At 45.0% G+C, this 18,472-nt stretch overlaps 1 protein-coding gene across 2 annotated transcripts in view; it reads right to left on the reverse strand.

The window, feature by feature from the left end:
* Positions 1 to 18,472, reverse strand: part of B4GALNT3 (beta-1,4-N-acetyl-galactosaminyltransferase 3) — a 751,466-nt gene that overhangs the window by 18,454 nt on the left and 714,540 nt on the right. For both annotated transcript variants that reach the window (XM_078673705.1, XM_078673706.1), the window contains 2 exons: positions 15,815 to 15,968; positions 8,947 to 9,019 (listed from right to left, as the gene is read on the reverse strand). In XM_078673705.1, coding sequence (XP_078529831.1) covers positions 8,947 to 9,019; positions 15,815 to 15,968 — 227 coding nt within the window. The remainder of the gene's footprint in view (positions 1 to 8,946; positions 9,020 to 15,814; positions 15,969 to 18,472) is intronic.

Raw genomic sequence — 18,472 nt, forward strand, 5'->3', positions numbered from 1 at the left:
ACAAAAATAACATAGCAGTAGGTACAAAAGAGAAAGAAAAAGGCCTAGGCCTCATTCCCTTTTGTAGCATATCACCCTCTTTGTGTAAAAGAGACCAAACTAGGCATAAGCCAATCAGAAGAGCCTCACCCCCTAGAACCCTCCTGAAGGAACCTCAGAGCCTCAGATTTTTGTAGCCATTGTGTAACAGTCACCATATCTGCTGAAGGCTGAGCTTTCCCCAGGGAGGTGGGTGGGCGCATGGGAATCTTTGAAAGTTACCAATACTGGGGAACTAAAGTTACAGGTAAGTAACTTGTTTTCTTGGCCCAATATTGGAACTTTCATAGATTCCTATGCTTTTGTATCAGAGTAGCAAGCAGTTAGCCATAAAAAACACATTTTGTGTCATAAATACATTGCAATAGCCAACATGACACAGATACAAAATGTACAAAATAACGTTAGGTGGGATAAAAAGGAAAGCTCACCAATTAGTGGAAGAGGTTCCTCAGGACAGCCTGGCTCACTACCGTATCTTCTTGTTGTAAAGATTCCAAGCAGTAATGCTTAGTAAAGGTGTGGACGCTGCTCCAGGTAGCAGCTCGGCAAATGTCCTTAATCTGCACACCCGCGAAGAGGGCTGTTGAAGAAGCCACTGATCTTGTGGAATGTGCCCGAACCCTTCCAGTCCGTGGTTTACCTGCTGCAGTATGGCAATGTAGAATGGCACTTGTGATCCATCTTGCAATCCCCTGCTTTGACAGCGGGAGACCTTTGCTCGGACCGCCAAAAGCAACAAACAATTGGGTGGATTTCCGAAATCCCTTGGTGCGATCCAAACAGAATATTAAACATCGTCGTACATCCAGAGAATGTAGCGACCTCTCCACTGGTGTAGCCGGGTGAGAAAAGAATGCTTTAAGAATCACCGGCTCGTTCAAGTGGAAGTCCGAGGGAACTTTGGGTATGAACTTTGGGTTAGTTCTCAAGATAACTGTGTTCCTTTTGAATTGTAGAAAAGGCTCCTGGATTGTGAGAGCCTGCAATTCCCCAATACGTATTGCCGATGTGAGGGTAAGAAGGAGAGCCAATTTCCATGAAAGGAACTTCATGTCTGAACGATGAATCAGTTCAAACAGGCTTTTCATGAGTTGAGTGAGGACTAAATACAGGTGCCAAGTAGGAGGCGGAGGCCTCACTGGCGGATAGACCCGGAACAAGCCTTTTAGAAATTGTTTAACAATCCTGGAAGACCACAAGGTAGGTCCAGACTCAGACCGCCTGTACCTTGAAATTGCTGCCAAATGAACCTTTATAGATGAATGGGCCAGCCCCGACTTAGCCAAGGATAAGAGATAAGGCAGAAGCTGATGAGGCTTTGAAGAAAAGGGGTCAACTTCCTCTCTCCTGCACCAAATACAAAATCTATTCCATTTGAGGCGGTAAGTTCTGTTCGTGGAAGGAGCTTTCGCCTGGGAGAGGACTTCCTTAATTTCGTTTAGGATGGGGAGATTCATAAATTCTCGCTGCTCAGGAGCCATGCTGTCAGGTGTAATGACTGTGGATCTGGATGCCAAAACTGTCATTTGGACATTGTGAGGAGATCTGGAATAGTCCTCAAGGGGAGAGGTGGAGCCTGCGACAACAGATGGAGCTCCGTGTACCAGAACTGTCTCGGCCAAGCAGGGGCTATCAAGATCATTCTGCATGGTTCCACTTTGATCTTCCTGATAAGCCTCGGGATCAGTGGGATGGGGGAAAGGCGTAGACAAATGTCCTTGACCAGGCTATCGAAAGCGCATTCCCCAATGATCCTCGGTGGTGAAGCCTTCTTGCATAAGACCGGCATTTTTTGTTGGTTGACGTGGCAAAGAGATCTATCGCTGGTCTGCCCCACTGGCGGAAGACCTCTTCCAGAACTCGCTGGTTTAACTCCCACTCGTGACTGACTGAGGATAACCTACTCAGCCTGTCGGCATTCTCGTTTAGAACTCCTGGCAAGTGTTCTGCTTTTAGCGACATCCCGTGAAGGATCGCCCATTCCCAAATCTCTTGAGCTTCCTGTGACAACGGAAGAGACCTGGTTCCTCCTTCCTTGTTCACGTAATGCATGGCCGTGGTGTTGTCCGTCCTGATGATAACTTGTGAACCTCCTAGGCGAGGGAGAAAAGCTTGTAGTGCCAGTTTTATTGCTCTTAGTTCCAAGAGATTGATGTGGAGCCGTCGATCGTGAGGAGACCAATGGCCACTGACATGCAGGTCTTGCATCACTGCTCCCCAATCATCCAACGACGCATCCCTTGTCACTACCTGAGGAGACGGATCGCTTACGAAAGATAGACCTTGGGACAAGTTTCTCTGGTCTGTCCACCACAGGGCCACTTTTTTCATTGTCGGAGTGACGGTCACCCTGTCGTCGAATGATCCGTGAATCCGTTTCCATTGGATGTCCAGTTGTTCCTACAGAGGACGCATTCATAATCTGCAGTGAGGAATCAGAGGTATGCATGACGAAATTACCCCCAGCAGAGATTTGTAGCGGCGTACTGAAAGACATCTTTTTCGTAAGTCCCGGGCCATGGTGTGCAGTTTTTCCCACCTTTCTAGGGTTGGAAAAGCCTTTGAGAGTTTTGAATTCAGGTTGGCTCCCAGGAAACGTGCCTTCCTGGATGGGACCAGAGATGATTTGTCTTTGTTTAAAGTGAGTCCTAGATTTTGAAACAGGTTCGTACAAGCCTGAACAGCGTCCCGCGCTGCTTCCCTGGTCGGGGCCTTAAACAACCAGTCGTCCAGGTAAGGGAAGACTTGAAAATTATTTCTTCGCAGGAATGCTGCTACTGGCGCTAGCACCTTCGTGAAAATCCTCGGGGCTGAGCGAAGACCAATGGGTAAAACCCTAAAATGAAAGTGGCTCTTGGCTACTGTGAATCGTAGAAACCTGTGCGCTGGGTGAATCGGTACATGAAAGTACGCATCCTCGAGATCGAGCGTGGCCATGAAATCCCCCGGATTGATCAGCCGCATGATGTCTTGAAGAGAGGCCATCCGGAAAGACAGGGAGATGAGATAGGTGTTGAGCTCCCTGAGATCTAAAATGGGGCACCATTTCTCTAGCGTCTTCTTTACCAGGAAGAACCTGGAATAGAATCCCTGTCCTTTTTGGTCGGAGGGAACCGGCTCTATAGCCCCCTTCAGGAGCATTTGAAAAACTTCGAGCCGCAGAAGACGCAGGTGTTTTGATGGAATGGCTGCAGGGGGCTTGGTTGGTGGGATTTGAGTGAACTCCAAGGTATGGCCCTTTCGAATGATGTTGAGCACCCAACGGTCCGATGTTATCTTGGACCAATTCTGAAGGTATTGGGACACCCTGCCTCCAACAGATGACTTCTTGGAAGAGGGTACAGTAGGAAGAGCCAGGAGGCCGCTATTGTCGCTTGGACGCATCACGTCCATGGCGAGCTTGCTTTCCTCTGTTGTTAGGCCTGGAGTAATTGGAGGATTGGCCCTGCCTTTGTTGATAAGGCTGGCGGTATTGCTGGGAACTTAAACCATAAGATGGGTATCTCTGCTGTTGGTAAGATCCTCTGTAGCTTGTACTTTTGCCTCTGGACCCTCTAAAAGGAGTTTTGCTGTACTGAAGCGTACCCAAAGATCTGGCGGTTTCAGTGTCTTTTTTGATGTCTTGGAGAGTGTCGTCAATCAATTTCCCGAATAGTGCTTCTCCATCAAAAGGAAGATCTAGGACCTTATTTTGGATCTCGGGTCGAAACCAGGTCGCCTTCAGCCACCCCTGGCGACGAAGGACCGCAGCTCCAGCCAACGACCGAAACGCCGTCGTGGCAATGTCCATGGCGCAGTCAATGACCTCCATTGATGTCGCCTCTCCTTCTTGCAAGACCTTTTTTGGTTCTGCTTTCAATTCTGGAGGAAGCTGATCCAGGAACGGTGCGACATCACACCAAAGTTGGCGGTCGTATCTGCCCAATATGGCTACGGCATTGGACATTGTCCAATCTCCTTCCTTCCTTGTCTGGAGGAGTTGTTAAAGGAGCAGAGAGGTTACGGGATTTTCTCTGTGCCGCTTGAGAAATTACCGAGTCCGGTCGTGGGTGTCCCGTCAAGGCAGCTGGAGCATCCTCTGGTGCCTTGTACTTCTTATCTAGACGTGGTAGTACAGGGACCACCGTCACTGGATTCTTCATTGCCTTAAGGCCTTCCACCTACAGATGTTGGACTATTGGTATGGACCTTGTCGTTTTCCTATAAGGTTCCTTGAAATCATACAAGAAACATTCGGAAGCCACCGCAGGCATTGCCAACTTGAATCTGCCAGTCGCTCTTTTCATCAGCTGATGAAAACCCCCTACATCCGCTGGTGGGGAATTCACCGGATCCGGACATGGAGATGGAGGGTCCGGAATGATGTATTCATCCCATTCAGAAGCTTGATCAGCTCCATTATCTGAATCATGATCCTCATCCGATGAATAATCATGGGTGTCTGCTGGTCTGGAAGGCTCTTGTGGAATTGATGCCTGTGGCTGAGGGGACACCTGAGCCGGTAATACAGGAACAGCCGTGGAGGCAGGCACTGTGACAGGCCTGGCTTGCGCAACTGGAGCCGGAGCAGGCACTGCAGCTTTAGATTTGTAATCCTGCAGCATTTTATGCAGGTCTTGTAGGAAAGAAGATGGTACCAAAACCATGTCTTGACCTGAATATTGCTGTGGTTGGGGAGCGTGATGATGGTAACCACCCTCTTGGTCATAACCTCCTTCAGAGTCCGTAGACTGACACTTGACCAGAAGTTGAGAGGGACTGTCAGCGCAGCCATAAGAGTCCTGATCATCCTCATCTGACTCATCCTCATCCAATAGCAAAGCTGGTGGCAAGGGCCCTCCTAGGAGATGTCATATCAGGTGTAATTCTAGTCATAGAGATAGTGATTCTCTTCTCGGATGCCAAAATCGTCAACGGTCCCGTCGACGATGGTACTGAGAATGCAGCCGTCGTCAACTTCGTCGACGGAACATGCAGCGTCGACACAAGAAAACTCGACGACGAGATAGGCGTCATCGATGCCGTCGACGACGAGACTGTCAACATCCCAGCCGTCGTCGTTGTTAAAGTTGTCATCGTCGAGGCCCTCGTCGATGACACTGTCGTCGTCGACATCCTCGTTGACGATGCCGTCGTCGGTGACTTCCTCGTCGACGTTGCTGTAGCCGTCGTCGACGCCTCCACCCTCGTCGACGATCCTGTCGTCGTCGATTGTTCCGCCGACGAGCCCGTCGACGGAACCAGTTTCAGTTTAGGCTTCAATTTCTTCATCGACGGAGCCTCTGTCGACGACGCCTTCATCGTCGATGACTTAGAACTTCTGTCAGAAGATTGGGAAGAGGCTTTCCTGAAGGCTCGATCAGTCTTCAAACCCTTAGAAGGCGTAGATGGTCCCACCCTCTCCTTTTCACCCTGGTGAGGAGATTAGCCTGGTTCTTGGCTCTCAGAAGGTCTTTTTTGAGGCCTTAGAAGGTTGCTCCACAGAATGAGAAGGGGAACCCCTACCCCTCTTGACTGACCTTGTTGAAGACGCAGATGCCGAGTCCTCACTGTCACTGGAGACATTTTCCTTCCTGGACTTCAACTTCTGGAGCCATGTCAGAAGCCTACCCTCACGGTCCCGGAGGGTCTTGGCTGAAAAGGTGCGACAGATCTTACAGTCCGCAGCCTTGTGGTCAGGATAGAGGCAATAGATGCAGTTTTTATGCTTATCCTCAATGAACAGCCTTTTCTTGCCACAGGTGGAACATGGCTTGAAAAGGGCCTTCTTCTTTTCCTTGTCAGCTAACAATCTGAAGAAAAACCTGACGAAAAAACCTGAAGAAAAACTTCTGAAGAGTTGATTGAGCAGAGCTCAAAGGAGACTCCCTAAGCACAACGTGCGGTAGAAAATCTGAGGCTCTGAGGTTCCTTCAGGAGGGTTCTAGGGGTGAGGCTCTTCTGATTGGCTGATGCCTGGTTTGGTCTCTTTTACACAAAGAGGGTGATATGCTACAAAAGGGAATGAGGCCTAGGCCTTTTTCTTTCTCTTTTGTACCTACTGCTATGTTATTTTTGTTACCGAGGCTCCCATTCCGATGACGGGGAATGATACAAAAGCATGGGAATCTATAAAAGTTCCAATACTGGGGCAAGTAGTTGTGCTTGTTGTGCTTCTGTAGGAGTCACAAGTTTTATCAACTCAAATGTGTTGATGTAATCTTGATGTTTTGCAGGTCTTATAGCTACTCTTAAGTAAGATTTAAATGATTCACCTCTATACTCAAGAAATGTGGCAAGCAGCACAAATGAGAAAGTATTTTCCTATCATGCACATCTAAGATGTTCTGCAATGTTTAGATTGTTGGAAGAACATCTACATCCTTTATTACACATTTTTTCACGTATGCTATAGCTTGATCACTCGTCTCAAGAACTTACATTTCTATGAAATGACAAATGCTTAAGTTTTGTTTCAGAAAGAGAGATAATCTGTGCACAGTCTGTTCTTTGGCGCATCTGTTGATCAGGAGCGATCTATGTATGTTCGGATCACCTACACTTTAAAGATATGTGAATGTGAAAGCGCTACTTCAGATTATAACAAATTTGCCATGTTGTTCATGTTGGACATGCTGTTTAGAAGCGCATCGCTCCATTCCTCCCTGAATCAATGAACACATACTGCTCAGGGGATATATTTTTAAGTGTCTGGTGTAGAAAGGGAAAACAACCGTTACAACGCTTGCATTACAACACATGCTTTTACCCTGCATGCCATTACAACGAAAATGGCTTTCTGTAGGGGGTATAAGGTGTTGGATTTAACTCCAACACCTACCCCACTGTTGCACAGACTGGAGTTGGAATAGTAAATTATACTATTCGAACCTTCAGTCCGCCCCGACAGTAAATCGCAGTAAAAAATTGCGTTGTATGCAGGTTAAAAGCATGCATTGTAACGTCATACAACTGTAGAAAGTCGATCTAGAATTCTGCTCCTTTCCCACGATTTTGACATACAGATGTACTTTAGAGTTGTGACTCGTACTTGGGTGATCCATTTTACTGCTTGTGAAGATGCTATTCACTCTTTCACAGATTTAGCTATAGCACTAAACGTACTTCCACTGCCCATTCACAAACGCATGTACCACTTTCGACAGCAATGTCTTTTCATATGACTTGGCTGCACAGCAAACCTGATCCAACAAAATCTCTGCTGCATTCAATACTTCACAACAAACAGCACTAATGACCAGATTGCAAAAAGTGACAAACCAAGGAAAAGTCTGGACTGGGTTTCCTACTTCCTATCCAAAGGAACCATATCATCTCCCTTCCACCAGACACCTCTGTACCCCACTGCCTGGATATTCTTTAGCCATTTGCCTGCCCTGACTCAATCCTTTCATGTCTACTGTTTCAACTAACACGTCATCCAGCCTGGAACCACGTTTGATCACTGTCAGAGACTGGATGACTGCCAACCATCTTAAACTCTGCTTTGTATCCACACTTTTTGCAGGATTACACCCAGTTAGACTTCCCTTGCCGATACAGATGTGGGTATGGTCGGAAGTCGGCTAATAATTAGAAAGCTGACAGGTGTGTGTAACGCACATTCCGTATGGCTATGAACATTGGGACATGGTATCTAGAGAGTAATAGGCTTGGCATAAAATTCTTGCAGGAGATGTTAGGAACTCCACAAATCAGTACACACAATAGAAAGTTATAAAAATGGGGATTTATACTCTAACCTACAAAACAATATGTGAATTAGGAACCTCATAATAGCATAAACACTAGTAGAGTGAAATACCGTATTAAAAAGAGTCAAAAACCCAACCATACATTTGTTAAAATTCTATCTGGTTCTGTGTCAGCTATACTGAGCTTTGTTAAATCGGACCGCTACCATTCTGTGGCCACAGTGATAAGCTCTGTTTTATCTGTGGGAATGTTCTTGGACAGACACAGCTCCAAGAAGTGTAGAAAGTCCTTCCACTATCTTCCTAGCTGCTACAGACCAGGTTATACAGTCTTTTGTGTCTGGACATTGTGGTGGTCTAGTCTAGTGGTTGTCTAGTGAGGATGGCATAATAACCAGTTGCTAGGGGAGGGTGCTTGGCCACTCATTGCTGGATAGGAGCACTTAGTAATATGTAGATAGATTAGAAAGTAAACTGTTACTGGGCAGGATTTAATGGCAACTAATATGGCGGAGAGAATTTAGAGACTGTTGGTTATCAGATTGTAAGTGGAATGAAAGTAGGATGAACAGTTCTTTGTTAGGAAGCTACACATTGTATAGCAATATGCGGTCAACCAAATATATACTATCAGTCCCCAATGCCTTGCATCTTAAGAGGTAGCAGAGGTCAACAGTAAGGTACTATACACAACATTATGGGGTCTTGTGTATCATATAGCAAAGATGTAATATGGTATGTCTCTGCTAATAAAGGATAATAAAGAAGAAAATAGAAAAGAAATCCCCCACAGAAGGCAGAATCATGCAACAACTGAATCCAGACAAAAACGAAGTACTCAGATGTGGAAATAAGCCACGCACATGCAGATACCAGGCTAAGGAGAGGGATCCCCTTACTGAACTTTGCCAAAAGCTTAGGAATCGTCTTATATGCAGATCTTACTCTGGAACCCATGCAAACACAGTAGTGAAATCGTGAACCAATATGCTCAGAATACTAAAATTGATATCCCCTTTACTAAGCTTCTCCACTCAGTTCAAGTCAAAGTCATACTTGTGCTCTCTCGCATGGGTTATGCAAACATCATATTCCTTGGAGCCGTGATAGCCCTCTTAAATTCCACACTAGTGGCTGCTGCATGCTATAAAAATACCGGACTACATAACATTCAGCCTTTTTTCAGCAAATCCATTCTACACAAGCTCACCTTTACTAGGTTTATCCCAGCCTGCAGACCGGCAGATCGTTCAAAATTTCCTTCCAACTTCAAGTACTGGTAGCTGCAATGGAAGACAAAACACCAATATTACACATCACCATTATCCAATGGAAATCAAGATGGTCTCTTTTGAGAAGGAGGGGCCACCTAATGAGATCTAGACTGGGAAACAATTTGGCTACGATGAGAGGAGGTTGAAGGTAACACATCTATAAAGAAGATCGAATCTTATATTGCTGTCTTTTTAAAGAAATATTTGTTGAATTTGATGTGCCAACAATGAAGACACTGCCGAAGCTTATCAGTCAGTACACAGAACTAAGAACTATTCTTCATTCATTTTCTTTTTGGCATTATATTTATTGAATGTCTTAGATCTCCTTACCTCCTAATCCAACACCAACACCACCCTGAGTGACTTAAACCCCCTCACAACACAAGATAAGGAGACATCCTTCTCAGCATTATCGACACCCTTAACGTGGTACAGCACTTCACTCCACCAACACATTACAAAGGCCACATCCTCAACCTAATGTTTTCAACATTATCAACAATCCAATGCAACCACCTGTACTCCTGGACCGCATTGACCACCTCACCAACCCTATCTCCCTGCTCAGCATCCTACCAACAAATTTATGCCAACCCAAAAGAGAAGAACAAATCTTCAGATACTTCAAATACTTCTCCATTGACAGCTTAATGCATGATCTCATCTCTTTCCCTGCCAACTCCACACTGGATGCCAACACAATTCTAAACAACTTCGAACACTTTTTGGAAAACTATGCGAACATCCACATTCCAATTAAAGCACAAAAGTGCAAGTCAAAACTTTCAGCAACCTGGTTCTTCAAAGACCTCGGTGACAATAAATACTCCACCCACAGATAGGAATGAAAATGGAAGGAAAACAGAACTCCAGATGACCTCATATTGAAGTCCCTTTACACAATACACACATAGCTCATCAGCCATAGCAAAGTACTATACCAATACAGTCAATGAAGCAGTCAACAGAAGCAGAAAACTTTTCAGGACAATCAAGCACTGCCTCGCCCTCCTATGCCACACCCAACAGACATGTGCAATGCTATAAACCTCTTTGCCAGTGAAAAAATAAATAAGATCCAACAGCACACTGACAACACCAAGCTTGCTTCTCCTCTTACGCTCACCCCTTCTCGTAGAATCCCTCAATAGTTAGACCTTCAAAGCCCTTTCTCCGACAGATCTCTATGACATTCTCAATTCCCTCAAAGGCAGTTCCTATGTGGGTGATGTCTTAGCCATGCCCATCATAGAAGCTTTCTCAGGGGGAGCGCTCTTATGCCTACTCAGCATTGTTAACACCTACCTCACTCTAGGCATCTTCCCAGAATCTCTCAAGACAGAGTTTCCCATTCCTAAAGAAACCTACATTAGACCCTGATGACCACACAAACCACTAGCCCAGTTTTCATCTACCCTTCATCGCTAATAATCATTGAAAAAGGCAGTCTACACTCAGCACCAAAATCAATGCTAACCATCTCATGCATGACTGCCAAACTGGGGCCGCATTACACATGCAGCACATATTCCTTCATTGCACCGGGTGCACTTTTAAAAAGGTGAGCCTGGTGCAATGAAGGAAAATGTGCCGCATTATGGGGATTGTGCTGCCCTTAGGGAAGCCACAAACTCATGCTGCCCTGGGGGTAGCACATTCATGTGAAATACAAAGCAGCTGCTTTAAAGCAGCTCCGTGTTTCAATGTGCAGGCGGAAACCTGCCTGTACTTTTAAAGGGGAATAGAGATCCCCTTGCAGGCAGGTACAGTGACTTACTGAACCTGCCTGCAAGGAGATGTCTGGGGGGTCCATATGACCCCCTTTCTCCCCTCCAGAGGGCAGCTCTAAGGGGGCATACTGACAGTGCGCCACCTTTTAGGTGGTGCACTGTCAGTGCGCCTCCGGACTGCTTCTTTGCCCTTGCACCCTCATCGATAATACAGAGCGGGTGCAGATACATAGGGATTCCATCATTAGCATTGGGGACGCCCCCATGCAAATGAGGAACACCCCTTTCAGATGGTGCTGGCGCATTATGTGCACCACCACAATTGGTATTACAGAAGGGGACGCACAAACGTCTGCGGCCCCTTCTGTAATACCAAAGTGTCCAGGTGGTTCGCAAAGTGGGCACAAATGCCCGTTGTGCCCTTGGGGCACTTTATGTAATATGGCCCCTGTCTTTAGATCACACTACTGCAGCATGGAGGCCACTACCTTACACATCGTGGATGATTCCCTCTTTACCATAGATAAAGATGATCATTGCCTCCTCCTATTGCTGGACCTCTCAGCTGCCTGCGAGACAGTGGTCCATAAAACCTTCATCCACACTCTAGAATTCTGAATGGTATTCACTGGCAATATCTTCACTAGTTCTCCTCCTACCTTTCCAATCAATACCAGTTTGCTCAGATGGGCAGCTCTAGGGCACATCTCACCTGTGGAGTCCCTTAGGGTTCCCTACTGTTTTCTGTCATTTTCAACCACTACAACGAGCACCTCAGGGCTCTAATCATGGATAACAGTAGCAAGATTCGCCTGTATGCTGATGATACACCACTATACCTGAAAGTCTGTTCTGCTCTAGACATCTAATGTCTCAAACAAAACACTGGCTACACCTGATCCAGATCTGGATATTTAGCGTCTACCAGACTCTCAACCCAACCAAGACGGAAGTCTAGTTAATTGCCAAGAACTACAAGCAAGAAATATTACAAACTTAGCTCAATGACATTAACTTTGATGTCTTCAAACACCAACTTTCATCGAATGCCAAGTCACTTGGACTCCCCTTGGATACCAACCTCACCCTCAAGGAACACATTGCTAAAAACAAAAATTGCCTTGTATGAGCTCTCGCTTTCAAAGATAGTGATACCATTTCTTACAGAAAGCAACATCAATACTACTACTCAGGCATTCATACTCTTACATCTGGAAAGTATTAATGCCCTAATCTGTGGTTCCCAAATTCTGCACTTCCCCACTGTCCCTTTGGGTGATCTTATGCTGCAGCACGTCATCCAAGGCCGCAAGAAATATTATCACATTACTGTCACACTGTTGGAACTTAATTGGTTTCCCTTGAAGGCCCACACATCTTCAAAACCAGCTGCATCATTACCAGCAACACCGCTTATCTTGCAGACAATCTCACCATCTCTTGAAGTTCACAGCATACCCTGGCCAGGTCACCACTATACTGAAGACTAAGAAGTTTTAAAAAGAAAAACAAGGCACCAAGCCTTTTCCATCTGTGTCCATGATCTGGAACAACATCTCCATATCCATAAGGACACTCCAAACACTGATCCAATTTGGGAAAGATTTGAAAACACATCTCTTTAAAAACACTACATAATAATGCAGTTCAATAATACAATAGCCAGCTACCTCTCCTATCACTCATTGGCTGTATGCTTCCCTTCTACCCTGTCAAGTGTTCAGCTGCCTTTTTGACTAGGTACATGGTATGCAAATACCATACACATACGTACATGGCGGCGTGAACATGAATGCCACTACTGTAAGGTATCAACTCAGGTGGCATCAACTTATTTTAAAATGCTACATTTATTGAACCTGGTGGAGCCAACAGAAAGGCCACCACAGTGGCACAGCCGCAGCAGTGAGATCATATTTCTATTTGGCACCAGCCAGTAAAGGAACAGACTGTATTTTCTCACTGTCCCCAGATGACTCAGAGCATGAAACAAAGTGAAACATCTACAAAGCTTTCTTTAGAGAGCACAATTGAATTGCACAGACGGAGTGCTGCAGCAAGTGCAAACCAAAGGCGAAATTGCACAGAGACATCAAATAATTCCTACTGGAGGAACAAATTCTGCTGTTTTTGACTACTACAATCACTGGAACTCTCTGATAGCTTAGGCTTGTATGTCTCATTCCATGCAAAATTTGCCTTTGCACTTTCCTCCACCAAACGTTTCTGAATTTTGGTAACCCAGTCCTAGAAGCAACCTGCAAATCTGCCCTTTTGCCTTTAAAATCTGGGTTACAGCAAGACTTTTAAACTTGTCAAAGTAATCTGACCACATCTCTCAGTTCCTAATTGAGTTACTCTGGCTCATTATTGAGAATCAAGTTTAAGCTGGGATGTCTAGCCTACAAAGTAGTCCACATACGATTTCCCCTTAACTGGCCAATCAACTCAAGATAGCTGGGGGCATAAGAAAGTTCAGAAGCAAATATAACTTCTTCTGGAAATCTCCTTATTCAGAACCTCTCATGTTCTGAACAGTTATTCTCCGAAGCTGCCCGCCTCCTCTGGAACTCTCTACCTACAGAATTAGGACAAAACTGACATTTGAGTCCTTCTCCTGTCTCCTAAAGACACATCACTTTAGGATACAGCAGATCCACGGACTCTGTTGTAATGTAGGTGTGGATGTTCTCAACAAACTTGACTCCTACTCCTAAACTGGTTACTTGGATACTGGTATCCTCCCTCTACCTTTCACTAACCTGCCTTCAGTTTACCCCCTATTGCTCTTCTGCTTCTCTTCCCAATTCTTCCCTTTACTCACACCATCCCTCCTTCTTTTCCTTGTCCCCTGCCCTCTGCCTTACAACCCTTTCAGACCCCATTCCCTCCACTACCCCTTCCCCTTGTTTCCCACGTTCACTTTCAACCACTTTCCCAACTATATTCCGTCCCTCTCGCTCAGCTTTCCCCTTGTTTCCCTCCCTCCCACTTAGCATTCCCCTTGTTCCCGTCCCTCCCACTTAGAATTCCCCTTGTCCTATTCTCTTCCTATGCTGGCTTCCATCTCACCTAGTTCCCCCTGCTGCTTCTCTGCCTATCCCTTTCTCTTCCACCGACCTCTCCTGTCCGTCTCTCATCTTCCTCCCCTTTTTTGTTCCTCTTCTCCCACTGCTTTTGCCTCCCTGTCTCCCTACGTGTGCCCCCTCCTCGCCACCTTGACTGGAGCTCGTCTGCCTCCCCACTTTCTTCCCTTTTCCATTGCCTCTCCTTATGTTATCGCCGCCATTAAACCTGCCTGTTTCCTCACTCTTTTCCTCACTTCCTTTCGATTGTTCCCTGTAAGACCCTGTGTTATAGCCAAGCTCTTTGTAAAGATCATTTGTAAATTGTTAGTGCTTATGCACTGTATAAAACCGTTATGTAAATAAATAACGGCAGATGTCTCCAAACACTATATCGATCATTCCGTCAATAAACAAGTTCTCTTGAAGAAACAACTTGAATCTTCAACAAGTCTCCTGTGACATCACCAACCTCCGAAGACCCACTTGAAACTAATCTAAATTAAAATACTTAGTGTCAGCACTCATCCTTCCATTCACCCATCCTCTTTCCATCTGATTATATTATATATTACTGTTTCGATTCCAACAGGTATGCTCCTTGATGCCTGAATAGCTAACACTACACTCTTGGACATTCCCAGCTAGGCTGGCTGCTGCCCGGCTATGGAAACATTTGCCCTTATCAGGCACTGCCGATCATCACCAGTTGTGTGGATCACCTCTCAGCTTACATATCTCTCCAAGAAACACACCACCCATGCCTCGTTGAAAAGTGAAAAGACACAGTCCAAGCACTCTGCTTGACCAACCCTCAAAAAATCAACAGAGGTGCAGAACCAAGCTCCAGAGAAACCTCAAATCAGAGGATAGCAAAATAATTTTTTAAAACAATTCTGATCACAAACAGCCACCCAAGACTTGATTCCAAATTTCCAACACGACCCGAGACTGCTCCATCACCATTATTTCTGAGATATGTGTGCAACAAGTTTTGTTGGAAAAAAAAACACTGTTCCGTGAAGCCGCTTACAATATGGTCCCATCTTCCTTTTATATTCCTCTTAGATTTCTCTAAAGTATCTTCTCTCCCACTGACCTCATCCAAGCCTTTTTTTTTTATTAAAGGCCAGTTCATTCACACAATTCAGATACAACTCTCTCAAAAGACCGTTACATTGATCTGCAAACACATAGGTGTCCCATCTTTGTTAAAAAAATGAAACAGCTTATAGCCAGTAGTTGACTTGTTTAACAAGAAGCACCGCTGCCAATTTTTCTGCCTGCTATGAAAGAGAGGTTTAAGCTGAACATAAATATTGGGAAAAAGATGAATTGCATGGGGTGGATGAGTTGGATCTCTCCATGTCACATGCCATGGGCCAGAGATCTGGCAATGTGCAAAGATTAAAAGTGCATTAGCCTCATTGTGCACCCAATGCAAAGACCAAAGCATGCACGTGGGGACAGACAGTCATAATACAGATAGAAGTCTCATTGCTCTTTTGCCAGGAGTCTGATAATGAAAAATAGGTCTGTCCTCCAAAATGAGTGTCGGTACCCACAACCTGCAACCACTGGCACAAATTAAGAACTGAGTAGTCTGTGAAAGGAAGATTGCTTAAGGCTGAGGTTTGCTGCATAATTATGCCTAACGGCTCCTGTGCTCCTTTGGTGCTAACATGGTTATGTGTATTTTCTTACACTATGTATGACAGCTGATTTAAAAACATAAATATAAAAGCATTGATTACTTTTTAAAAAACGTATTAAAAAATGACAATATATTCTGTACGAATGACAGTTCTAACCCTGCAATGTTGTCATATTTTGCTCACCTGATGCTCTTATATTGTTATGTTTGTTCTTTATTTAATAAAAAGATATTTTAAAAAAAATGACAATATATTTGATTTGAGAAAATATGTTCCAGTAGGAAAGGAGAATTCTGTGTTTTTGGTTTTCATCCATATTACAGCCAACCTCCTCTAAACTGGTAACCCTACCTGGGTATTGAGGACCTTTTTAAAGCTGCTTCCACATCCATGTCCTGGCTGCTGTAATCTGTGATGATCACGTTGAAGCGCTTGTCCTCAGTGACGCGGTAAAGCTCCTCCATGTCATAGATAAACTGTTGAACCCAGCGGGCCTGGTTCTTGACTAGAAGTGACAGAAGTGAGATGAAAGGTTAAAAAGCATGTTCAAAACCACTAAATCCCTGCACAGGTCAAGGGGTTTAGGAAAAGATGGAAACCTGTTAGTATGTGTTGCATTTAGCTGTGCGTTACCCTTCCTTTAGTAACAAAGGGATATTTTGTAACCTACTCCTTCCTCCAATATCTATGCCCAAGTGCACTCTATTACAGCTTCTCATTCTTTACTTCTCGGCTCACACGTGTTGCTCTCTAGTTGGCCTAATTCGTAGTCAGACATGGACTTAACCAATGCACTCAACTTAATTGAGAGGGTCATCATTGCACCACGTGGCCCAGATGCACTCTTATAGCGTGTAATGTAAAACTGTATTGACATGGCGATTTTGATACTTGAGTGCAACTAGAAAACAAAATACTCTGACCAGGAGTGGCCGGTGCGGGTAAGAGCAGTGGGGCGGCGGGGGGTCTACAGACGACAGACTAGGGAAAATAAAATATAAAAATTAATAAAACCACTTACCTTGCGCTCGCAACATCGCCAAGTCAGTGATGCGGCGAGAGCAAGATGTGCAAGGTAAGAGTTTTTCTTTTATTTTATTTTCCCTATTCCGTCGTCTGTTGACTCGCCCTCCCCAACCCCGCCCACCCGCTCTTACCTGCACCGGCCACGACTGTCTCTGACCCTGCGTTATTTTAATGAAGTATACCTCCCAATTGTTGAAATCCAGATTCTGCTGCTGCTCTGATCTGCAACCTATCTTTGGAGCCACAGATAACGAGGTTGCAAAGTACAACCTACAAGATATAAACAGCTACTATGTGAGAAAATACAAAATACTGCAACTGCACTGGTCGCAAAATATATAAATAAACACCAAAGAGGCCCCATTATGAGATGCAGTGGGCCACACTGGGTCACAATATCCCAGAGTCCTGCTGCATTCAGCCTGTGCCGAAGACTATTAGGAGGTTAGGAGATGGAGGGGAGAAAGAAGATGAACGGACAGAGATTGTTTAGTGACAGGTGGTAGACTTTCTCATGAACTTTCAAAGTCAGCCTCCATTTTGAGAATGTTAAGTTAGCTGTTCTGCCTTTGGTCCACATTCAGCATGCCATTATCGCTTGCAGAACTTGTGAAACTGTCATTTCATCTAAACAATGACTTTGTTATACCATCAAGTGACAAGTCTGCCACACGCTATACAATATCTCCGGCTCAAGGTTTGACTGTAAACGTGTAATATAAACATATAGTCTGATGTATCTTCATCTTGCTGGTGTAGGATGGTTTCATCTCAGATGTGCTATCCTAAGAACAAAATCGGGTCTGAATTAAAATTACATCTCTGAACCTTTGAAGGGATTGTTAGTAACCCCGAAAGCACAGACATCACACCAGCAGAAATGCTCAGTGAGTTGTCTGGGCCACAATGACTTGGACTCCCCTACTCAGTGATGATGCACTAAAGTAAGTCCGTAGCGCTTTGCGTAGCTACACAAAGTGAACTTTGTACTACGTAAGCTACGCGAACCGTGTAGTGCGGTAGGGAAAATGCTGTTCGCACTGTGCACTCATTGCAAACGGCATCTTGCACAGTTCAAGCGGTCGTTTTCTGCTGCGCGAGTAGATTTGTACTCTAGCAGCAGCTTTCTCAACGCGGACTGGTAGTTTCTCATTGCGAGCGGTCACGAGCATACACGACCGATCGCAATGAGACACCTGACCTCCCCGCGTTGAGAATCTTGCCGGGAGGTTCATTTTCCACGCTCGCGATCAGAAACTTGATGTTGCTGCTCGCGAACGAGTAAAAAGTCTCGTTGGGATGTTGATTTTGCTCACTCGCGGTTGTGAGAAGTTGGCCTGGTATATGATGTTCACTATTCTAGTGAGCACCTTGCACCAGTCCAAACAACCCTTATGGTGATGGTTGTAAAGTCAACCTTATAGACCAGCTATCCTAGTGGTAGCATGGACAAAGCAGTCTTAGGCTAAAACTTCAGAGAGCATGTGAAGCCAGCTGTTTTACCATATGTAACCCCTTGAATACCAAATGAAAGGACACCACACAGGTTATATATAAAATATATATGTACTTATTATTAACACAACCCCGCTGGACTCTTTATGAGGTCAGAGGCCAAAGCACGTAACAAGTTACTCAATTATCATACAATAAGTTGCACAAAATACAGTCGAGCCCTAGGGGCGCTGAAGACCATATACTAAAATAGTGGTATAAGAACCACGTCACGAACAAGGAGTAGGCCTAGGGAATCGCTGGGGCTACACTGAGCTAAAAAGAGTTAGGGAGCAGGAGGCCCACGGGAAGCGTGTGCAGTGTCTACACACACGCGAGTTACCATAGGGATACAATGGGAACGTACAAGTTAGAAACTAGTTGATTTAGGACACTTCCGGATGAACTAGGAGAAAGCTACTGAAAACTAGGACACTTGGATAGTCAATACCCACAGGAGCACCGAAGTACTCGCGTTACCTCACCCAC

The sequence above is a fragment of the Lissotriton helveticus genome, chromosome 1_1 (assembly GCF_964261635.1).
Source record: "Lissotriton helveticus chromosome 1_1, aLisHel1.1, whole genome shotgun sequence".
In the NCBI taxonomy this organism is placed as follows: Eukaryota; Metazoa; Chordata; class Amphibia; order Caudata; family Salamandridae; genus Lissotriton; species Lissotriton helveticus.